General features: G+C 46.7%; 1 protein-coding gene across 1 annotated transcript in view; it reads left to right on the forward strand.

Moving 5' to 3' along the window:
• MYBPC3 (myosin binding protein C3) overlaps positions 1–25,061 on the forward strand; it is a 95,213-nt gene that overhangs the window by 37,072 nt on the left and 33,080 nt on the right. The window contains exons 10-20 of the mRNA XM_073541826.1: positions 273–439; positions 2,286–2,418; positions 7,817–7,819; positions 9,329–9,453; positions 10,082–10,187; positions 12,945–13,111; positions 14,114–14,279; positions 15,967–16,073; positions 18,659–18,688; positions 19,204–19,340; positions 21,177–21,242. Of these exons, the coding sequence (XP_073397927.1) occupies positions 273–439; positions 2,286–2,418; positions 7,817–7,819; positions 9,329–9,453; positions 10,082–10,187; positions 12,945–13,111; positions 14,114–14,279; positions 15,967–16,073; positions 18,659–18,688; positions 19,204–19,340; positions 21,177–21,242 (1,207 nt within the window). The remainder of the gene's footprint in view (positions 1–272; positions 440–2,285; positions 2,419–7,816; positions 7,820–9,328; positions 9,454–10,081; positions 10,188–12,944; positions 13,112–14,113; positions 14,280–15,966; positions 16,074–18,658; positions 18,689–19,203; positions 19,341–21,176; positions 21,243–25,061) is intronic.

Below are 25,061 nucleotides of genomic sequence, written 5' to 3' on the forward strand. Positions count from 1 at the left end.
TAAAGGGGTTTTGTGGGATTGGAAAAACATAGCTGCCTTTATCCAAAAAACAGCGTCACCCCTGTCTGCAGGTTGTGTCTGGTACTGCAACTCTGTACCATTTACTTCAATAGAGCTGAGCTGCAATACCAGACACAACCTGTAGACAGGGTGGCGCTAGTTTTAAAAGAAGGCGGCCATGTTTTTCTACTTAATAAAGGGGTCATCTGCCATCCTGAGGTCCAGGCTTGGAGGCGTCCATAGCTGTATACTGACTCCATCTCTCCTAACAGTAATGAGGCCAAGCAGGAGACCGAACCAGACATCGATGTTTGGGAGATCCTTCGTAAAGCGCCTCCCTCCGAGTATGAGAAGATCGCTTTCCAGTACGGTATCACCGATCTCCGGGGGCTCCTGAAACGTCTGAAGAAGATGAAGAAAGAGGAGAAGAAGAGCGAAGGTGAGGGGCAGGTCTAGCACTAGCACACGTTCATCCTAAAGTAGTGACTCCAATGGCCACAGATTAAAGCGAGCCCTGAAAGTGGCCATTCTGCTGGCTGCCTGTTATAGCGGGGGACACGCTAAGCAGATTATACCTAACTTGTCGGAAAAGATTCAGCAGAACATTTATTTTATTAATTTAAACTTAATTCTGGGCTTAGGAGTCCAGTGGGCGGATCTAGACTATGAGTCTCTTAGTAAGACCGCCCACTGGACTCCTAAGCTCAGAATGAGCACTGTTTTCAATGAGTAAAGAAGAAGTTACACTGAATCTTTTCCCACGAAGCTTCATATCAGTCTGCTCCGCGGACATGCAGAGTGGATGACAAGCCAACTTTATTTAGTAAAATGCGCCCAGTTTATGAAGAAGAGCTCGCCTCTCATCTTTTATGCTGATCTTTATGCTGGTCTTCTGGGTGTAAACTTGTAGTAAATGGGTCCGTTCCTTGAGACCCCACATCTCCTTCTAAGTCACACCGACTTTTTAAAAAAATGGGGGTCAAGAGCCAAAAATAAAAGAAAAGTTTAGCTCCGCTGTGATCCGGTGCCACAGAGCCCCCCCATCCGGGCGGCCAAGTAATGGCGGATTTGGTTTGCAGTAAATTGTGTCCGGTTTATAGAAACTGATCTTTTTAGTTTATGGGGATTTTAATTTGCTTTGCTGATGTCAAAATGCCAAAAATAACCCGACATTTCACAACAACCGCTTGTGTGTTACACCATTGTGCTGTTTTAGCTGCAGAAGTTTGGAATTGTGCAAGTGTGACCGCTCGCCCGGCCTTTCACCAAATTGCCTGAACGTAGGACAGTATTTTTTATTTGCACCACAGAATATGTCTGCCTGGTCCTATACGGAGAAACCTTTGGTTCTTGAGTCCTTTTTGTTGAGCTCTGGAATATTGAGAACAACAGTAATGATCCCAGTAACTCTCCCAATTCTGGGAAACGTCTCGTGTACAATGGGTAGTTTTTGGATCCAAGAGTTTTCTGTCTGAAGCCAATGACTCAAAAAGACGACCTTAGACCTATGTGGTCCTAGCTGCTCTGTCTAGCAGCTCCCTTAGAGACCCCTGGCCTTTACACTTATACCCCTATACAGGGATCTGGATATAGAACGGGGCCCCCTGGGTTGTGTTCACGGAGTAGGAGTGAAACTCAAGCAAGGATTGTCAACTATTGATGTCACTAACAGGAAAGGCAAAGCCGGGATCAAATCACATGATAAAACAAACAAACAAAAAAGGTAGAAAGGTTGGAGTCAAAGCCTGGCGGGACAACAAAGCAAAGTCATGATCAAGCCTCGTGAGAATCAGGAACAGATCAGAGCGAGAGATGTCAGAGGTAAACAACCCAGAACTTCTAGCAATTCCTACCGTAGTAGTATAGTGGGAGTTTAAGTAAGGCGTGGTTCTGCCCCATTGACCACTTCTGCTGAGCTTCTGGACAGCACACAATTTTGCCTGACTGGGCAGTACCACAAGTACCAGCCACACTAGTATCTCAGACTGGACAGTGTCTGCGCTCCCCAGAGATACAGGCCCTGACACATCGTCCATCACCAGTGCCATCCGCAGAGTGAATACAGAAGTGCCTGCTGGCAGAAGCAGACATGACCAGAGCAGGTACCATGAATCGAGAAGGATCCGTAAACGGCCGATCCTACTGCTGAAACGGGACCAGTCAGATAATTCTTGCACCTGCTGACTTTTACAGATGCCGCTCAGGCTGCTCACAAATTCTTGCCATTTTGGGTGGTGATATTCTTTAGCTGTCACCGACAATTGTTTTTCACTCCATCTTTTTAGCTTTCCTGAAGAAGCTGGATCCCGCATACCAAATAGATAAGGGCCAGAAGATGAAGCTGGTTGTAGAAGTGACAAATCCTGATGCAGAGGTGAAATGGCTGAAGAACGGTCAGGAGCTCCGCGTTACTGGAAGGTGAGATGGTCCCAAGATTAGGACCTGATTATGGGGAGACGGGCCGACTAGTACAAGCCCACTTCCCACCGAAAATCAAGAATAGGACCTGATTATGGGGAGACGGGCCGAGTAGTGCAAGCCCACTTCCCACCGAAAATCAAGAATAGGACCTGATTATGGGGAGACGGGCCGACTAGTGCAAGCCCACTTCCCACCGAAAATCAAGAATAGGACCTGATTATGGGGAGACGGGCCGACTAGTACAAGCCCACTTCCCACCGAAAATCAAGAATAGGACCTGATTATGGGGAGACGGGCCGACTAGTACAAGCCCACTTCCCACCGAAAATCAAGAATAGGACCTGATTATGGGGAGACGGGCCGACTAGTGCAAGCCCACTTCCCACCGAAAATCAAGAATAGGACCTGATTATGGGGAGACGGGCCGAGTAGTGCAAGCCCACTTCCCACCGAAAATCAAGAATAGGACCTGATTATGGGGAGACGGGCCGACTAGTACAAGCCCACTTCCCACCGAAAATCAAGAATAGGACCTGATTATGGGGAGAAGGGCCGAGTAGTGCAAGCCCACTTCCCACCGAAAATCAAGAATAGGACCTGATTATGGGGAGACGGGCCGACTAGTACAAGCCCACTTCCCACCGAAAATCAAGAATAGGACCTGATTATGGGGAGACGGGCCGACTAGTGCAAGCCCACTTCCCACCGAAAATCAAGAATAGGACCTGATTATGGGGAGACGGGCCGACTAGTGCAAGCCCACTTCCCACCGAAAATCAAGAATAGGACCTGATTATGGGGAGACGGGCCGACTAGTACAAGCCCACTTCCCACCGAAAATCAAGAATAGGACCTGATTATGGGGAGACGGGCCGACTAGTACAAGCCCACTTCCCACCGAAAATCAAGAATAGGACCTGATTATGGGGAGACGGGCCGACTAGTGCAAGCCCACTTCCCACCGAAAATCAAGAATAGGACCTGATTATGGGGAGACGGGCCGAGTAGTGCAAGCCCACTTCCCACCGAAAATCAAGAATAGGACCTGATTATGGGGAGACGGGCCGACTAGTACAAGCCCACTTCCCACCGAAAATCAAGAATAGGACCTGATTATGGGGAGAAGGGCCGAGTAGTGCAAGCCCACTTCCCACCGAAAATCAAGAATAGGACCTGATTGTGGGGAGACAGGCCGACTAGTACAAGCCCACTTCCCACCGAAAATCAAGAATAGGACCTGATTATGGGGAGACGGGCCGACTAGTACAAGCCCACTTCCCACCGAAAATCAAGAATAGGACCTGATTATGGGGAGAAGGGCCGAGTAGTGCAAGCCCACTTCCCACCGAAAATCAAGAATAGGACCTGATTATGGGGAGACGGGCCGACTAGTACAAGCCCACTTCCCACCGAAAATCAAGAATAGGACCTGATTATGGGGAGAAGGGCCGAGTAGTGCAAGCCCACTTCCCACCGAAAATCAAGAATAGGACCTGATTGTGGGGAGACAGGCCGACTAGTACAAGCCCACTTCCCACCGAAAATCAAGAATAGGACCTGATTATGGGGAGACGGGCCGACTAGTACAAGCCCACTTCCCACCGAAAATCAAGAATAGGACCTGATTATGGGGAGAAGGGCCGAGTAGTGCAAGCCCACTTCCCACCGAAAATCAAGAATAGGACCTGATTATGGGGAGACGGGCCGACTAGTACAAGCCCACTTCCCACCGAAAATCAAGAATAGGACCTGATTATGGGGAGAAGGGCCGAGTAGTGCAAGCCCACTTCCCACCGAAAATCAAGAATAGGACCTGATTATGGGGAGACGGGCCGACTAGTACAAGCCCACTTCCCACCGAAAATCAAGAATAGGACCTGATTATGGGGAGAAGGGCCGAGTAGTGCAAGCCCACTTCCCACCGAAAATCAAGAATAGGACCTGATTATGGGGAGACGGGCCGAGTAGTGCAAGCCCACTTCCCACCGAAAATCAAGAATAGGACCTGATTATGGGGAGACGGGCCGAGTAGTGCAAGCCCACTTCCCACCGAAAATCAAGAATAGGACCTGATTATGGGGAGACGGGCCGACTAGTACAAGCCCACTTCCCACCGAAAATCAAGAATAGGACCTGATTATGGGGAGAAGGGCCGAGTAGTGCAAGCCCACTTCCCACCGAAAATCAAGAATAGGACCTGATTATGGGGAGACGGGCCGAGTAGTGCAAGCCCACTTCCCACCGAAAATCAAGAATAGGACCTGATTATGGGGAGACGGGCCGACTAGTACAAGCCCACTTCCCACCGAAAATCAAGAATAGGACCTGATTATGGGGAGACGGGCCGACTAGTACAAGCCCACTTCCCACCGAAAATCAAGAATAGGACCTGATTATGGGGAGACGGGCCGACTAGTACAAGCCCACTTCCCACCGAAAATCAAGAATAGGACCTGATTATGGGGAGACGGGCCGACTAGTGCAAGCCCACTTCCCACCGAAAATAAAGAATAGGACCTGATTATGGGGAGACGGGCCGACTAGTGCAAGCCCACTTCCCACCGAAAATCAAGAATAGGACCTGATTATGGGGAGACGGGCCGACTAGTACAAGCCCACTTCCCACCGAAAATCAAGAATAGAACCTGATTATGGGAAGACGGGCCGACTAGTACAAGCCCACTTCCTACCGAAAATCAAAAATAGGACCTGATTATGGGGAGACGGAGCGAGTTATACAAGCCCACTTCCCACCGAAAATCAAGAATAGGACCTGATTATGGGGAGACGGAGCGAGTAGTACAAGCCCACTTCCTACCGAAAATCAAGAATAGGACCTGATTATGGGTAGACGGGCCGACTAGTGCAAGCCCACTTCACACCGAAAATCAAGAATAGGACCTGATTATGGGGAGACGGGCTGAGTAGTACAAGCCCACTTCCCAACAAAAATCTAGAATAGGACCTGATTATGGGGAGAGGGGCCGAGTAGTACAAGCCCACTTCACACCGAAAATCAAGAATAGAACCTGATTATGGGTAGACGGGCCGACTAGTGCAAGCCCACTTCACACCGAAAATCAAGAATAGGACCTGATTATGGGGAGACGGGCCGACTAGTACAAGCCCACTTCCCACCGAAAATCAAGAATAGAACCTGATTATGGGAAGACGGGCCGACTAGTACAAGCCCACTTCCTACCGAAAATCAAAAATAGGACCTGATTATGGGGAGACGGAGCGAGTTATACAAGCCCACTTCCCACCGAAAATCAAGAATAGGACCTGATTATGGGGAGACGGAGCGAGTAGTACAAGCCCACTTCCTACCGAAAATCAAGAATAGGACCTGATTATGGGTAGACGGGCCGACTAGTGCAAGCCCACTTCACACCGAAAATCAAGAATAGGACCTGATTATGGGGAGACAGGCTGAGTAGTACAAGCCCACTTCCCACCGAAAATCAAGAATAGGACCTGATTATGGGGAGACAGGCTGAGTAGTACAAGCCCACTTCCCAACAAAAATCTAGAATAGGACCTGATTATGGGGAGAGGGGCCGAGTAGTACAAGCCCACTTCACACCGAAAATCAAGAATAGGACCTGATTATGGGTAGACGGGCCGACTAGTGCAAGCCCACTTCACACCGAAAATCAAGAATAGGACCTGATTATGGGGAGACGGGCTGAGTAGTACAAGCCCACTTCCCAACAAAAATCAAGAATAGGACCTGATTATGGGGAGACGGGCCGACTAGTACAAGCCCACTTCCCACCGAAAATCAAGAATAGAACCTGATTATGGGAAGACGGGCCGACTAGTACAAGCCCACTTCCTACCGAAAATCAAAAATAGGACCTGATTATGGGGAGACGGAGCGAGTTATACAAGCCCACTTCCCACCGAAAATCAAGAATAGGACCTGATTATGGGGAGACGGAGCGAGTAGTACAAGCCCACTTCCTACCGAAAATCAAGAATAGGACCTGATTATGGGTAGACGGGCCGACTAGTGCAAGCCCACTTCACACCGAAAATCAAGAATAGGACCTGATTATGGGGAGACGGGCTGAGTAGTACAAGCCCACTTCCCAACAAAAATCAAGAATAGGACCTGATTATCGGGAGAGGGGCAGAGTAGTACAAGCCCACTTCCCACCGAAAATCAAGAATAGGACCTGATTATGGGGAGACGGGCCGACTATTACAAGCCCACTTCCCAACAAAAATCAAGAATAGGACCTGATTATGGGGAGAAGGGCCGAGTAGTACAAGCCCACTTCCCAACAAAAATCAAGAATAGGACCTGATTATGGGGAGACGGGCCGAGTAGTACAAGCCCACTTCCCAACAAAAATCAAGAATAGGACCGGATTATGGGGAGAAGGGCCGACTAGTACAAGCCCACTTCCCAACAAAAATCAAGAATAGGACCGGATTATGGGGAGAAGGGCCGAGTAGTACAAGCCCACTTCCCAACAAAAATCAAGAATAGGACCGGATTATGGGGAGAAGGGCCGACTAGTACAAGCCCACTTCCCAACAAAAATCAAGAATAGGACCTGATTATGGGGAGAAGGGCAGAGTAGTACAAGCCCACTTCCCAACAAAAATCAAGAATAGGACCGGATTATGGGGAGAAGGGCCGAGTAGTACAAGCCCACTTTCCAACAAAAATCAAGAATACGACCTGATTATGGGGAGAGGGGCGAGTAGTACAAGCCCACTTCCCACCGAAAATCAAGAATAGGACCTGATTATGGGGAGAGGGGCCAAGTAGTACAAGCCCACTTCCCACCAAAAATCAAGAATAGGACCTGATTGTGGGGAGACAGGCTGACTAGTGCAAGCCCACTTAGCTTCCCACTGAAAATTCTACATCAGGGGATAAAAGCATTGACAGACTTGAAATATCATGTTTATTTGGGCGTTGTATGGAGGGATTATTTCAGCGCTGTAGGATGCCTATAATTGGGCGTTATATGGAGGTAATTTTTAGCGGGTGAATAGTATTATTATTTGATTGTTGTACTTTATGGTACTGTGACGATCCTGCATCCACACCAGGTCACCAGCCCCTCCATGAAGTGTGCTGCATCGGGGTCTCCACAAACTTTGACGTTCCGCCGTACGTGGATAATCGTCATTATATTCGCCCGGCGTGGTGGTGACCGTCAGTGTAGCATTCATGGAGGCGTCGGGAGGGCACCCCCATTATAGTATTATAAACATCCGCGTGGCGGTACCGCAATATCTGTCACTTATATAGCTATGAGATGACCAGTCCTAGAATTCTAACCCACATATCGTCTTCTCTCCTTCTTCCCCCTATTGTTTGCCGTCTTCCTTTGTTCCTTGATGGATTGATCTGAATCGGACACTGATCCTTCAGCAAGTAAGTTCCCCGACACATTCTCGAGCTGTCCGTGTGTCAGACGTCTGTATTGTGAGACCCTATCAAGTCAACGAGGGCTAAGTCTTCGCGATCCCATCCCCGCACCTGCCTCTCTTCTCACTGATTCACATCCTATTCTATCTCGTGTCCATATACTTGGAAGTGTGAGCGCATGAATGTGCACAAATATTTCCTGCACGTGCATGCACTCATTTGCACCCACATATGTGTACGGTTTGCTGTCACTTGCAGCTGCGCCACCATGGAACGGCAGCGCCACCATGGAACGGCAGCGCTCCCCACCGTGCTGTGGCCACTCTTGGTACTGCAGGTCAGATTACATTCACTTCAATAGGAGCTGCTGTGGCAAAAACTGCACCTTTGTGGGGGGTATGCCATCAAAAGGACCTGCACGGATCCTGAGAATTAGCTGCTGCACGGTCTTTCCTTCCAGTTTTGGACGGTCATCCACTGTGCAGGGGAACTGCAGCGTGGCGCTATTAAGCCAAGCTTATGCTCCTTTATATACGTTCAGAATAAGGAATCTCGTTCCTTTCTCAAGGTTAAAGGGAGCGGTGTGAAGAAGCAGGATGAGTGATTGTCCTCAGTCGGAGACGTCAGTCAGTTCTTTATCCCTACTTGTCACCACTTTAATTTTACCCAGCGCTAGCTACTCGTGCCGTCCTTAATTATCTGCCGAAGGGCTTCACATAAACCCGTCTGTCAGTGACTGGATGAGGCGGAGGAAAGAGAAGCTGAAGATCCCTGCGGCCGACTCCTCTATAGTCATGGTCATACCCGTATGCCCAGGCCAAGGCAATGTGGCTAGCTGGCGCATGCCCCAGCCATAGTATTAAAAAGCCCAGATCCCCAATGCTAATCTGTGCCCCCATCTATAATACCGTGCCGTCGGCAGCTGCTCCTAAAGGAGCCATGGGTATTGGGTATTTCACTCTGGAATTAAAGGGATTCTCTATTTTGTCAATAGTTTTACAAAAAGGAAGTGATCCTTGCTGTATTGATTGGCCTGGATCTCTTTTTGACAGGTCCCCTGCAGGTCTCTGCTTCCTATTCCCTGCCTGCAGACGGGAAATGACTTCTCAGCCAATCACTGGCTACAGTGGTCACCCATCTCAGCCTGTGATTGGCCTCACTGGTCACATGACCCTGTGTTGGGCCATCATGGGTGTAGTAGGAAGTAAAGACTGGCGGGGTACCAGTGTCTGAGCATGAGTGCGTGCGGGGGGTATTACTTCTTTTATTTCGTTTTTTAACCATTTAACCCCGACCCTTACTCTGGGCAATGTGCAGTTCTGCAGCTCCTGGGGATGAGCTGCAGTACCAAGCATAGCCCATAGAGGAGCTATTTCTTGAAAAAAAAATTTGTGCATCTCCTTTAATGTCACGGCCCGGATATGTGACGGTACGCGGCAGCACCGGCCAGGAAATGCATAGACCTAACCTGTCAGCGCTCCGTGATGTTCACGTTCTCATTTTTTTGTTTCTCAGATACATCTTTGAGAGCATCGGGAATAAAAGGATTTTGACCATTAACAACTGCTCGCTGGCGGATGACGCGGCGTACACGTGTGTGATAGGAGAGGAGAAGTGCTTCACCGAGCTCTTCGTCAGAGGTTTGTATGGCGCGTAAAGTCCGCCAACCCCCAGGGTGATCAACGTCATCCATGGTAATGATCTGGGGGTCGTGTTTCCAAAGACAATCAATACTGTGCATACCAAAGTCTCGTATCCATCAATATCGCCATGCTGATGGTTTCCATGTAGCGACAGGAGCTATTTTGCCACAACACAAAGTCACAGGTTCCTAAAAATAGGTTACAAAAACAGCAAAAAGATTACTAGAGAACGTTTTCAAAGATGCGAGACTTTGCTTTTGCTACCGGCACGGTCACTTGTGATCATTTTTGCAGGTGATGGAAGGTGTCAGACATTGCATTGACTTTTTTCGTTTGCGTGCTGTGTTACATGCAGCCCCTTCTCCTACTGGGTAGTCAGACTTTTATATTCCTACAGCATATAACGTGCCGTTCCACCTAATCATATTCATCGCGTGGTCTAAACCTGCCCCATTTTTTGGAAATAGGTTCTTCTTCCTCCAAATTGCACACTGCAGCGTAATCACATGAGTGCACAGGTCACTTCCCACACAAAATCAACACATTCATCTCCTGCTGCTGAGATCCGAACACCTTAAGGGGAGGAGTATGATTGATTAATGCCATGCCCTGTGTTCTCGTACAGAGCCGCCGGTGCTGATCCTGCGTCCTCTGGAAGATCAAGCGGTGATGGTCGGAGAAAGAGTGGAGTTCGAATGTGAAGTGTCAGAGGAAGGAGCGCAGGTGAAGTGGTAAGTGACTATGGACCATGAGGTGATAAGGATACAGGTAGAGGGCTGTTAGTCTGTGGCCCGATACACCAACACCGCGTTCTCCGCACCATTCCTCTAGAAGAGGTGAGTGCATGTCCCGGCTTCCGGTCGGGGGCTGGAGGACATTTCATTGGTAATTTACGACACTTTTGTGGCATAAAATACGATGAATTTATCACCTACACTCATGGCCTGAACTGTGCACACTCCCATGTTGCAAGTAGAGGCAGCTTTAACTTTGCAGAATCGGAGGAGCGCAGGGGAACTCAGGCTTCAGAGCAGCGCTTGCAAGGTCTATAGAAAAGAGCTTGTAAGTGCTGAACTCCATGCCTAGGAGGACTGCCACTGCTGATAGACAAGTGACTTACAGCAACAAGCTGTACTTTATAGGTTTAAAACAAATGTTTGCAAGCAGAGAGGATTTTTAGTAAATTGCAAAGTTGCTTGTTTTTATGAGCACTTTGCAATTTTACGCTTTTAACCCCTATCGGTTGGGAAACCCTTGCAAAGAGCAGCCTCAAGGACATCAGTCGATCGGCCCGAGTCTTATATCCAGCACCCATGTGAAGTGGCTGAATTTGATAAGAAAGGATGCAGCCATGCTTGTAATACAAGGACGGCTCGATTCCTCCATGGTGTGGAACGGACGGGCCGGGCGTATCCACAGAATGACACATCTGCTTTGTTATGCCAGCGGAAAAAACAACAAAGAAAAGATGTTGAGAGGAGGTAGAGCTAGTACGGGAATGACAGCAGCAGCAGAGGGTGAGGGAGCTGTTCTTGCAGGAGAAAGTGACTTCGCTCTCTTTATCACTATAACTACATGTAATAGGCCAGTGCTCTGATATAGGGGAATGGTGTAAATATACATTGAGTAGGGGTCCTGTTTTGGAGAAGGAATGACGTACTCTGATATGATGTCAGCAGCCGGCCGGGCCGGGGATTCTGCCCCGTTGTCCTTGACCCTCTGCCACGTTGCGGTCGGAACCTTTGGCCTCGTTACGTGTTTACACCCTGTCTTTTTTAATTACGAGTTTGGATTACACAGAGAAGTAGCACTCGCACTGCAGGGAGCGAGTCTTACACCTCTCCCAGGAAGTGTTGGCATTTTAACAAACCCTTTTGCACCGTTCCTGCGGCCCCCTGATAATTACAACAGGGTATAGGTTTCAGCATTTAAAATAGCCCCTGGCTGCAGGGAGCGGTCCGCTCCTCCGCACACACCGGGAGGCCATCTTATTAATGTCATGTCACAGCTGCCAAAAGCCTCTTCCATGAGCGCAGAAGTAAAGGGCGAAGCCTCGTCAGCAAAATGCGTCTGAAAGGCACCTTGCCTGGAGGTCTGCGAGCTGCATAGCGCCCCCCGGGGGGCAGTCTGTGTCACCCACCCTGAAATCAGACACTTCTCCCACTTCGAACTGTTTTCTCCAGAAATGCACAGCGTAAACCTATAAGACGTCAAGTTGGTTTTTCACTTTGGGATCAGTGCAAAATAAGCTAATCCCCGGGTGTGATCCCAAGCGATCATCTGCAGATCTAGGCAGCCAGTGTCCACTCCCACTGCAGCGCCTCCGCAGGGGAAAGGATGCATTACATGCTCCGGTGTTAAAGCATTTTACACCACGTCTATCACTTTTATTTCGAGCTCACCCAAATTTTCCCATATTTATGACTTAAGACTTTTTTTAAAAAATGACGCACAAAAAAAATAATGCACAGATCATGGATAAAAAGGGAGGATGTGACAGTAAGAATATTAGTTACAGGATGGATCAACAAATATAAAAATTATTTTTTCAGTTGTCGCTGAGCGCCGTCAGTCTCACCATATACTATATTAGATTTTTCTGTGACAAGAGCGCCATCTATATGAAAGCAATGCTATTGCACATCGCTCTGCAACTTTTTTTTCTTTTATTTTAAAAAATTTGTATTGGAAACCTTTTTTTTAATATTTTATAATATTTGTAATTTTTTTGAATTTTTTTTTGATGCTTTTTTTCTTATTATTTTTATTTATTATTTGAAACCTTTTTTTTATATTTTATATATTTTTGCACTTTTTTTATACTTTTTTTTCTTATATTTTTTATAGTATTTTATTTATTATTGGAAACTTTTTTTATATTTTATATATTTTTGCACTTTTTTTATACTTTTTTTTCTTATTTTTTATAGTATTTTACTTATTGGAAACCTTTGTTTATATTTTATATATTTTTTGTAATTTTTTTGCACTTGTTTAGATACTTTTTTTTTTTCTTATATTTTTTATAGTATTTTATTTATTATTGGAAACTTTTTTTATATTTTATATATTTTTGCACTTTTTTATACTTTTTTTTCTTATTTTTCATAGTATTTTATTTATTGGAAACCTTTGTTTATATTTTATATATTTTTTGAAATTTTTTTAGACTTTTTTTAGATACTTTTTTTTTCTTATATTTTTTATAGTATTTTATTTATTATTGGAAACCTTTTTTTTATATTTTATATATTTTTGGTATTTTTTTGCACTTTTTTTTAGATTTGTGGCTGCCATTGAATTATGGAATTTGTATCATTTGTTCTATTTGGTCAAAGACCTTAGTTTTAGTTGCCACGTGCCATAATAAACGGCGGGGGGCCCTGATGACACAGAACTTGCACTGGGGCCCTGGCGCTCCGTGTGGCGCCTCTCACCTGTAGGATGTCCCACGTACTTGTTTTATGGCTTTTTCTTATTTCCTACAGGGAGAAGGATGGAGTAGAGCTGACCAGAGAGGAAACCTTTAAGTATCGCTTCAAGAAGGATGGGAAGAAGCATTTCCTCATCATTAACGAGACGACCGTGGAAGACAGCGGTAACTACACCGTGAAGACCAACGGAGGAGAGTCGGTGGCGGAACTGATGGTGCAAGGCAAGTACATTGGATACCGTGAGAAATGTAGAGATTGTGGCTCCAAGCAGCCACCACTAGAGGGAGCTCAGGAGCTGGCTGGAGACTGATGCTCTGTATTTAAAGGGATTTGTTTTGCATTTTTCAGGCAGCTGTGATCCATTGCCTGTCACTGCCTCCCACGTGTGTCAGTCCCTCACTGGTTACACTGGGGTAAAGGGTCTGATTTGGGCCTTTCATATGGTCATGTAGGTGAAAGAGCCTGGACAGCATTGTACATGTCATAAGGGCATTTTTGCATCTCCAGACAACCCCTTTAAAAACTTCCCAACTGAAACAGCAGCACAAACTGATTTTTTTTTTCTGTTTTTTTTATTTATTTTTTTTTTTTTACTAAATTTCGGATTTTTTTTCACCACTAAAACAATGGCAGAATTGCATTTGTTTCACCATTTCACCACACTTTTTTTTTTTCCTCCGGTTTTCCAGCACATTATATGGTGTCATTCAAAACTACGACTGCAAAAAAAAAACAAGTCCTCGAACGACTGTGGGGACCAAAAAAATAAAAAGTTATGGCCAGTGGCGTAACCTGAAACTCAGGCTCCAATGTACAAGCTCCAACAGGGCCCCAATTATTGCAAGTGTTTAACAGTATTGGTCTTTTTATAGGGACTTTTGGCCCTCGTAGGCTCCAGGGCCCGGGTGCAATTGACTCCCCTGCACCTATTGTGCTTACACCCCTGGTTATGAGTCTTGGAAGAAAAAGAGGGAAAAACAAAAATTGTCCGCAGGGTTTAAAGGGCCATAATAAGGCCATATGCAGAGAGCGCCCTCTGGTGGAGGCTGCATGAAATGTATATGCAGAGGTTTTGGAGCTGTGTATCTGAAAAATAAATCTACGAACACTACAGGTGTGATAAAAGGATTTTACTGGCGGATTACTATCACACATTTCTCACTTTTTTTATGTTGTGGAATTGCCCTTTAACCACTTTTTACTCTATCAATTCCTCTCTCCAGAAAAACAATTGGAAATTCTGCAAGGCGTCGCTGATCTAACGGTGAAGGCCAAGGACCAGGCCGTATTCAAGTGTGAGGTATCGGATGAGACGGTCACCGGAATATGGGTGAAGAATGGAAAGGAAGTGATTCCCAACGAGAGGGTCAAAGTCACCCACATTGGAAGGTCAGCGGTAAAATGTGAACTCGCCAGCAACAGCTTCCTGCAGAATTGTAACTCAGGTTTCATAGCGCTGAGCGTCGATTTGTTGCAGATTTATCAATAAGCAAAAAAAAAACAAAACACAAGTATAAGGCTACTTTCACACTTGCTTTGTTTTGCAGCGCGTTTTTCCCGCAAAAAAACTCATGGAAAAAACGCATACAAACGCATACAAATGCTGCGTTTTTTTCAAGCATTTTTATGAGCATGCATGAAAAAAACGCAGCGTTTTTATGAGTTTGTATGCGTTTTTACCGCGTTTGCGTTTTTTTCCAACATTAGTTGGCCCCTCACACTAACCCAAACCATGACTTTACTAACCCTAACCCTGACCCTTAACCAAACCATACCCTAACCCTGACCCTAACCCTTAACCAAACCATACTAACCCTAACCCTTAACCAAACCCTACTAAGCCTAACCCTTAACCAAACCATACTAACCCTAACCCAAACCCTAACCCTAAACCCCCTTAACTAACCCTAACCCAAACCCCTAATTTCCATTGTCTAACCAATGGTCAACAAAAAAACGCATGCGCAAAAAAACGCATACATGAGCATGCCAATGCGCACATATGCGCACCCATAGACTTATAATGGGTGTCTTGCTGTAAAAAAACGCATGCGGTTTTTTGAGGCAAGTCGGACGCCCAAAAAATGCAACAGGATGCATTTTGTGCGCCCGAGCGCACACCACAGAAAAACGCATGCGCGCAAAAACGCATACAAACGCATGTGTATGCACACATAAGCGCATCCCATGCAAAATATAGGGGGGAAAAGCGCATGCGTTTTTTAGCGCTAAAATACAGCACAAAAACACGCAAGTGTGAAACCAGCCTAATCCGTACTGACGTGCAAGTGGCAGCTAAAAAAAAGTTGGTATAAAATCCACAACTTTTGCACTGCGTTACTTGCAGAGTTTTTCTTTCCACCCCAGTTAAGTTAATAATGGAAAATCAGCAAGAAAAATCCATACTAGAATTCAGAAGTCAATGTCTGCACCTGAAAAGTTGCCATCATGTGAGATATGTAAAGTCTCCATCCTTTTACTTGCTAATCTAATTCACTGCGGATTTTTCCTGAGCAAATCTGCAGGGCAAAGTCGAAACCAAGTGGGCGGACAATTATAGTAAAATCATGGTGCAAATCCGGCAGATTTTACCTGTAGAAATCCGCAGAAGATTACAGAAGCCAGTAAATGGATGGAGACGTTACAAATCCCAACCACACGATGCAGAAACTCTCAATGCGGATTATTACATTTGCGGATTTGTTGTGGATTTCCGACATTACCTTTAATAAGATAGAAATAAAATTTGCAAATAAATCTGTAAATAATCTTTAAAAAGCTGATTTGCTGCATATAACCTGCGGTAAGGCTGGTTTCACACTAGCGTTTTTTAGCGCAGCGCATCGTGCGCGTGCATGCGCAATGCGCCCCAATGTTTAACATGGGTGCGCATGGTCTAGCGTTTGTAAGCGTTTTTGTGCGCATGCGTTTCTTTGCAGTGTGCGCCCAGGCGTGCCGGACATACCCTGTTGCATTTTTTGTGCGCCCAACCCGCCTCAAAGAGACCAGACTGACGCGAAATAGCGTGCAAATCAGGACCATGGAGGCATTTTGACAAAACATTTTATTTCTGCAGAGTTCACAAGCTGACCATCGATGATGTGGTAGCATCCGACGAAGGAGACTATTCCTTCATTCCCAATGGATTTGCCTTTAATCTTTCTGCAAAATTGCACTTTATGGGTGAGTTACATGTGCATCGTATACCATATAGGCAGCTATTCCACTTTTATTCTGATCCCATGTTGATAAATATTCATTACACAGTATAACCCCGATTCTCAACAAGTTGGGACATTGTGTAAAATCTATAGAAAAGTACAATATGATAATTTGGAAATCCCATCGCATTATTTTATTCACAGCAGAACATAAAACAGATCAGAAGTTGAACTTCGGACATTTTTCAATTTCATTTGAAAAAAATACGGTAACTCATTTAGAACTTGATGGAGGCGACACAAAGAGTTAAGTAAAGGCTGAAAAAGTGAGTGGAACCAATAAAAAAACAGCCGGCGGGACAATTTTTTACTAAGTCACCACTGTGTATAAAAAAAAGCGTGTTAGAGAGGCAGAGTCTCTCAGAAACAAAGATGGTCAGAGGTCACCGATCTGTGAACAACTTGCATCTGAAAATTGTGGAAGAATTCTAGAAAAACGTTTCTCAGTGTAAAATTGCAAAACTTTACATATTCCCCCCATCTATGGTACAGGAGATCATGAAGACATTCAGGGATTCTGGATAAATTTATGTCCACATGGAACAATTAAATTCAGGCATAATTCAGTCATGCAAATCACTGCATGGAATCAGGAAAACTTCCAGAAATCATTGTCTATGATCACAGGTTGCTGTGCAATCCACAAAAACAAGTGATTAAGCATCAACCTAGGGAATGGGGTGCACCAATAGTGTCGTAAGCATATATAACCAAATATAATACTAAACCAGGTGCTACACCCTGCATTGAAGGTACAATAGCCTTAATGGGAGAAGAAGGAATCAGTGGAATAAGGATGTGCACACTTAATACATGAATAAGTTTATCATTTTATTGGTACCAAAAAGACACACCTAAGAGTAATAAAATCACCAGCTGGAGAGTGATCGTCTAGTTCATTATCTAGGAGAGGGACCGTCCAGCTCGTTATCAAGGGGAGGGACCATCCAGATGGTTATCGAGGAGAGGGACCATCCAGATGGTTATCGAGGAGAGTGATCGTCTAGTTCATTATCAAGGAGAGGGAGCATCCAACTCGTTGTCGAGGAGAGGGACCATCCAGCTGGTTATCGAGGAGAGTGATCGTCTAGTTCAGTGGTTCCCAAACTCCAGTCCTCACGGACCCCAACTGGTCATGTTTTCAGGATTTCCTTAGTATTTCACTTGTGGTGGAAGTATCATCAAGGCATCAGGAATTCTCTCACATGTGTAACACTATGGAAATCCTGAAAACATGACCTGTTGGGGTCAGCAAGGACTGGAGTTTGGGAACCACTGGTCTAGTTCATTATCGAGGAGAGGGACTGTCCACCTTATTATCGAGGAGAGGGACCATCCAGATGGTTATCGAGGAGAGTGATCTTCTAGTTCATTATCGAGGAGAGGGACCTTCCAGCTCGTTATCGAGGAAAGGCGCCATCCAGTTTGTTTAGAATGAGAGGGACTATCCAGCTCTTTATCGAGGAGAGAGGCCATCCAGTTTGTTTAGGATGAGAGGGACCATCTAGCTCTTTATCGAGGAGAGGGACCATCCAGCTTGTTATCAAGGAGAGGGGCCATCCAGTTTATCAGTGCACAGTTTATATCCCTGATTTATGGTGGCCATTGGTGTCTGTTGCAGAGGCAGTGGACACTTGAGACACGTCATCAGTGCTGAGCGTCATATAGAGATGTGAGAACAGCATCTGCTCCATCGAGACAACGTCTATTTTCATGGAAGACCTTGCATATCTCACCAAGACAATTGTACACTCATAATGCATCCATCAAACAGAACGACTCCACAGAAGAAGAGTTTATTGATGATGTACTGGCCGACTGCAGTCCGGACCTTTCTATTACCTATTAATAATATTTAGCGCATTTTAAAGCAAAAAATCAGGCAAAGACGCCAAACTGAGGAGCAGCGAGAATCCAACATCAAGAAGGGGACAACCTTCCTCTCCCAAAACTCTCATGAATGTCTTCACACCTCCCTGACATTTATAGACTGATGCAAGAAGAAAAGGGGACACTGAACAAAGGCGGACATGGCCCGGACACATCCGTTCTGAGATTTGTTGCTGCCATCAATCTCTAAATTAGTTAATTTTATTTTTAAATGAATTATAAAACTGTGGGAGGTTCACCTTCTGATCTGTTCTATGTTCCGCGTGATAAAATTATGGCGATAACGGATTTCCAGATCAGTGCATTCCTTTTCCCAGCTTTTTATGGAATTGCGTTTGTCTAAGTGATTACGGTTAGTGATAGGCTACATAGACAGACTGTCAATGACCGTTCTTAACTAAACTTAGACAATAGATATACCAAAACCAGCAGTGTGGCAGGGCCTTTCTTCGGATTTTCCGTTAGACTGCAGTCCAACCCTTGCATTTATATACTGCAAAGGATAAATGGTGAATCCCCAGCCTTTCCGCAACGAAATGCAGAGCGGATCAGCATAGAACTGGTGTGTCTAAATGATGTAGATGCTGCCATATCACTCAGCCTGGTATTAGATTTACGTCGTCATCTCCTCTTTTCTTTTCCTTTTTATTTCCACAGAGATTAAAATTGACTTTGTTCCCAGACAAGGTGCGTTGTTCTGTGTATGTGATGTGTCAGGTCTATGTCCTGCTGATATCGTAGTCCTTACTATGCAACATTTTAGTCGCCCGTAGCATCATATATTATGTGTATTTATTGTTAGAGAGTAATAGAATGTGAGTTCTGAAAATATCTCTCGGTGCAGTTCCTTTTTTGCTTGACGTCGTGCATGTTAAGGATTCGATTGCGTGTGTTTTTGTTCTGACTGCACCATGATTTCTTTTTCTTAAAAAGCACCAAAATTCTGGTGCAAAAAGTTGGAATTATAGTAGACGATTTCCTTTTGGTCTTGGTCAGTATCGATCACCAATTAATGACCTATAGTAAGCGTCTAACTTCATACAAGAGGCGCCAAGTCCATGGCACGTCACGCTCCGCTGCGATCTGCCCCAGTACCCTCATGTGGGGTATTTTCACATTTTTTCGTCACGGCCGTATATGTGACTGACGTATTGTCCATTGTCGCGTTCTCGGATCTCATCTGGATCCTTCATCCTCATCAGAACCTCCGAAGATTAAATTGGATTGTATGTCCGGTAACGCCGACACTATCATCGTTGTCGCTGGGAACAAGCTGCGTCTTGACGTTCCCATCACCGGAGATCCGGCGCCTACAGTGATCTGGAGCAAGGGGGATAATGTAAGGAGCGGCCACATCTTCCTTCTTGGCGTTTTTTTTTTTTGATCATTTTGCTTTCTGTTTAGGTTTTGGTCCATGGGGGCATCAATCGTGCAAATATGGACGGAGCCCCCTCTTACTTGTTGGGCTAAGCTCGGAGATCCAGACCTGAAATCACAATTTCCAAGTGATTAGTGGGGGGTCCCAGTTCACAGCCCCCACTGATAACGTCAGAGGCAGTGGCATAACGTGGGTCCCTCCGCTCTCCACATCCTCCGGCGTTTCAGGCATCAGGTGGCACAGGCAGCCAGCATATTTAAGCAATACAGCTGTAGGTGCGGTTCTGCTGATACGCACAGCGCTGCAGTCCAGAGCGCAGCTCCTGCATGTGAGCATGGCGCAGATGAGATGGGTACCCACTTTGCACCATTCTCAACTCAAATGCCAATTTTCTGCTTGGATGCAGTGGACTTGAGCGCTGCAGATGCAAGACTCCATACAGTGCTGCCTCTTCTCTGTTGCTGGGCCTGTAGGTCTGGGCGCTGTTTCTCCTGCACCCCCTGCAACCATGATTAAGCCCCCTGATTAGTGGTCTCTTCAGCCTAAAGGGGTTGTCTGGTGTAGATGCCCACATCCAGACCTCCACGAAGGACCAGAAAAACTGTGGTCACCATGTAATGCTTCATTCCCCCCTGCGGTGGTGCTGTTGGGAAGCTGAGCACTTGCTACTGGTTTCCCGACAGATCACAACTGATCGCTGAAGAAGCCAATAGCTGTTTATCATTTGAAGACTTTTCTAACAAAAAGAGACTGACTGAAGCAGACGACCCCTTTGAAATGATAGCGGAAGATGAAAGAGCCGGAGTCTGGTCGCCAACTTTGCATTACTCCAATACCTCTTTGCCCACGATCTCTGGAGGGTTGCCTGGTCCACCCAATCTCCTGGCTGTGAATTAGGGCTCCCACCCACAGGATTAGGAGACCTGAAATGTGACAATCGAGAGTGATAGTGCAACCAGTAAAGCCAGTAACATTGGACTGGGATTGGCAGGACTATTGGTGGTTACCAAAGGTTACAGCGGAGGGGTGCTAGGTCTCCATGCCTAATTCCAAACAAGTCTCCCTTCCATAGTTGTACCGTTAGGGCATCTGGAGGGGGTGTAGAGGCGCAGGGATCCCAGGGGCCCAGAAGGTCTTTGCCTCATAGAAACAGACCCGTGTTAGGGTGTGTGCACACGCTGCGGATTCTGCTGCGGTGTACAGCACCATAATATCCTATGGGAAACGAAAACCGCAGTGCAGACAGTGTGGATGTTTCCGCGCGGATTTGCTGCGGTTTCTAATCCGCAGAGAGAATTGACATGTCAATTCTTTCTGCGGATTCCGCTGCGGTTTGCCATCTCCTCCATTGTATAGGTGATAAACCGCAGGGCAAAACCGCAGGATAATCCGCAGATAAACTGCAGATCTTTTGACCTGCGGATTTACCTGTGGATTTTGCAAAATCGGCGCGGATCAATCCGCAGCAGAATCCGCAGCGTGTGCGCACACCCGTACAGGTGTCAAATGGTCGGAGGGGGCCAGGTACACAGTCTGCATTGGGGTCCAGACCAACTCCCGGAATGCCTGGAAAAAGAAAACTCCTGGCGTCTCTTCTGAAAGTTGGCAAGTATGGCATTATATTACTCCTCTGGCACCGTCCATGTAGAACAGAGCGCTGGACATTTCTTCTGATCGTTATGGTTTTTCACTTTTGCTGTGATCGCACTGTCCTGAGCACAAAACATGTCAGCCCCCATCATCCGCTCCCTCCGTCTCTGCCCCTTCTTTAGTCTCAGCTTTATTTCCCAATATCAGGTCATTGAGCAGACCCATGTAAGGACTCACCCCGAGCCGGGGGAGGAGGCCGACGACGATGTGGATGTAAGTGGGCACCCTGCCCTCCATGTGCTGTACGAAGTGAGGAGTGTGCACAATTACTGATATCACGTGTGAGCTGTCTGGAGTGTGATCACCAACCACTCACCCCACTGGTGTTATGGTGTGTAACTGCACAGGAACATGGGTAGAGGGGTAGAGGGATAGAGAGATGAGAGAATGTCCATTGGACCCTTGTCCACCCGCGATGTTGGGAGTATGTGGCCACCAGACCAGAGCCCTACGAACCTACTACCTGCCGGCATCCATGGTTTAATCGGCATTGCGTGATGTCATAGTTGTGTGACGATGCAGGTGTGATGTCATCATTGTGGGGCTCTGCACCCGTGATGTCATCATTATGGGATGATGCAGCCGTGATGTCATCGTTGTGGGATGATGCAGCCATGATGTCATCGTTGTGGGATGATGCAGCAGTGATGTCGTTGTTGTGGGATGATGTAGCTGTGATTATTATTATTACTAGCTGAAGAGCCCGGCGCTGCCCGGGCACAGTAACTAACTGTGGTTAGTTCTAGCAAATTATAATTATCCTCCATCCCATAGTCGAGTGCCCATATACCCATCATACATATAATCCATCCCATAGTCCCGTGCCCATATACCCATCACACATCCTTCATCTCATAGTCCCGTGCCCATATACCCATCATACATATCCTCCATCCCATAGTCCCGTGCCCATATGCCCATCACACATCCTCCATCCCATAGTCCCGTGCCCATATACCCATCACACATCCTTCATCTCATAGTCCCGTGCCCATATACCCATCATACATATCCTCCATCCCATAGTCCAGTGCCCATATACCCATCATACATATCCTCCATCCCATAGTCAACCATTATGACATCATAATGAGGGGCGGGGCTTGATACACACACACTTTTCCCCCAGTATGTAGATAGGGGCAAAATTGTTTGGTGAATTGGAACTCGCGGGGTTAAAATTTTGCCTCACAACATAGCCTAGGACGCTCTCAGGGTCCAGACGTTTGACTGTGCCAAATTTGGTGGCTGTAGCTGCGACGGTGCGGATGCCAATCCCGGACATACATACATACCCACACACCCACACACACACACATTGAGCTTTATATATTATTATTTATTTATATAGTGCCATTAATTCCATGGTGCTGTACATGAGAAGGGGTTACATACAAAGTTATAGATATCGTTAACAGTAAACAAATTTACACTGACAGACTGGTACAGAGGGGAGAGGACCTTATCCTTGCGGACTTACATTCTACGGGATAGTGGGGAAGAGACAGAAGGTCGGGGGTACAGCAGCTCAGGCGGTGGTGAGGCGGCAGCTCAGGCGGTGGTGAGGCGGCAGAATGGTCATTGCAGGCTGTAAGCTTTCTTGAAGAGATGGGTTTTCAGGTTCCGTTTGAAGGATCCGAGGGTGGTGGATATTCGGACATGTTGAGGCATGGAATTGCAGAGGATGGGGGATATTCAGGAGAAATCTTGGAGGCGGTTGTGTGAGGAACGAATAAGTGTGGAGCAGAGAAGGAGGTCTTGGGAGGACCGGAGATTACGTGAGGGAAGATATTGGGAGATTAGTTAAGAGATATAGGGAGGGGACAGGTTGTGGATGGCTTTGTAGGTCAGTGTTAGTAGTTTGAACTGGATTCTTTGGGGAATTGGGAGCCAGTGGAGGGATTTGCAGAGGGGAGAGACAGGGGAGTAGCGAGGAGAGAGGTGGATTAGTCGTGCAGCAGAGTTGAGGACAGACTGGAGTGGTGCAAGAGAGTTAGCAGGGAGGCCACAGAGGAGAGTGTTGCAGTAGTCAAGGCGGGAGATGATGAGGGCATGTACAAGAGTTTTAGTAGATTGAGGACTGAGGAATGGACGGATTCTGGAAATATTTTTGAGTTGGAGGCGACAGGAGGTGGCAAGAGTTTGGATGTGCGGTTTGAAGGACAGGGCAGAGTCGAGAGTTACTCCGAGGCAGTGGATTTCAGATGCGGGAGAGAGCGTGATGCCGTTTACCATAATAGATAGATCGGGTAGGGAAGATACGTGAGATGGAGGAAAGATAATGAGTTTAGTTTTGTCTACGTTGAGTTTTAGGAAGCGAGAGGTGAAAAAGGAGGATATGGCTGATAGACACTCCGGGATTCTGGACAGCAGAGAGGTGACATCTGGGCCAGAGAGGTAGATCTGAGTGTCATCTGCATACAGGTGGTACTGGAAGCCATGGGACTTTATGAGTTGTCCTAGGCCAAGAGTATAGATGGAAAAAAGTAGGGGTCCCAGGACAGAACCTTGGGGGACTCCAACAGAGATGGGGCGGGATGAGGAGGTAGTGTGGGAGTGGGAAACGCTGAATGTGCGGTCAGAAAGGTATGAGGAAATCCAGGACAGGGCAAGGTCTTTGATGCCAAGGGAAGAAAGAATCTGTAGCAGTAGGCAGTGGTCAACTGTGTCAAATGCAGAGGACAGGTCAAGAAGGAGGAGGATGGAGAACTGTCTGTTAGCGTTGGCTGTGAGTAAGTCATTAGTAATTTTGGTCAGGGCAGTTTCAGTGGAGTGGTGGGGGCAGAAGCCAAATTGGAGGATGTCAAGGAGGGAGTTAGGGCCCCTTTACATTTAGCGTTGCACCAGCGATCCCGACTACGATATGACCCTGTCAGAATCGCTGGTGCAACACTGAATGGTCGCTAGTGAGCTGCCAAACTGGCAGATCTCACTAGCGATGCAGCAGCGGTCGGCGGTCGCTCTTACCTTTCAGATGCGGCGAGGGTGATGTCTTCTGCCTGCGTCCATGGCTCGCTCGTCGGCGCCAGCAGGAAGCCGACGACGAGAAATGAACCCTGGTCGATCTCACGCGATCTCCGATAACCAGCGGGGGAGCCGGTCGGAGGTATCACATGTAGCGATATCGTTAGCAATATCGCTGCTGCGTCACAAAATCGGTGACGCTTTAGCGTTATTGCTAGCGATATCGCTATGTGTAAAACCCCCTTTAGATGAGAGGTGGGAGGAAAGTTGAGCATGGACATGCTGTTCAAGGAGTTTGGAAGCAAACGGGAGCAGTGATATGGGGCGATAGCTGGGCATAGCATTTTGGTCAAGGTTTGATTTTTTGAGGATGGGTGTTATGGTGGCATGTTTGAAGGCAGAGGGGAAGGTACCAGAAGTTAGGGATAGGTTGAAGAGATGGGTTAGGGCTGGAATGATCATGTCAGTGAGGTTGGGGAGCAGGTGGGAAGGGATGGGGTCAAGTGCACAGGTGGTGAGGTGTGATTTGGAAAGGAGATGAGTAAGCTCTCCTTCAGTGATGTTGGAGAGGGAGATTATTAGGGAAGGGCAGAGGGCTGATATGTGGAGCGGTTGGGGTGGTGGAACTGTAAAGGTTTGCCTTGTTTGGTCAGTCTTGTTTTTGAAGTAGGTGGCAAAGTCCTCAGCAGATGAGGGGAGTTGGAGGTGACAGTGGTGGGCAGGGGAGAGAGTTGAATGTGCTGAACAGTTGTTTTGGGTTGTGGGATAGTGAAGATACAAGGTTTGTGAATAGGTCTGTTTAGCAGAGGTGAGGGCTGATTTAAAGGCAAGTGTAGCTTGTTTGAAAGCAGTGAAGTCGTCTGGCAGGCGTGTTTTCTTCCAATGCCGCTCCGCGACCCTGGATGCTTGTCGAAGTTTTTTGGTGAGGTTGTTGTGCCAGGGTTGCCTATTGGTTTGTCGCACTTTGCCATGCATGAGAGCGGCGACTGAGTCTATGGCTGATGTGAGGGTGGCATTGTAGAAAGCGGTGGCACTGTCCGTGTTGTGGAGTGAAGATATGGAGGACAG

Source organism: Dendrobates tinctorius, unplaced genomic scaffold (assembly GCF_039654945.1).
Source record: "Dendrobates tinctorius isolate UK_male_01 unplaced genomic scaffold, ASM3965494v1 ptg000124l, whole genome shotgun sequence".
Classification (NCBI taxonomy): domain Eukaryota; kingdom Metazoa; phylum Chordata; class Amphibia; order Anura; family Dendrobatidae; genus Dendrobates; species Dendrobates tinctorius.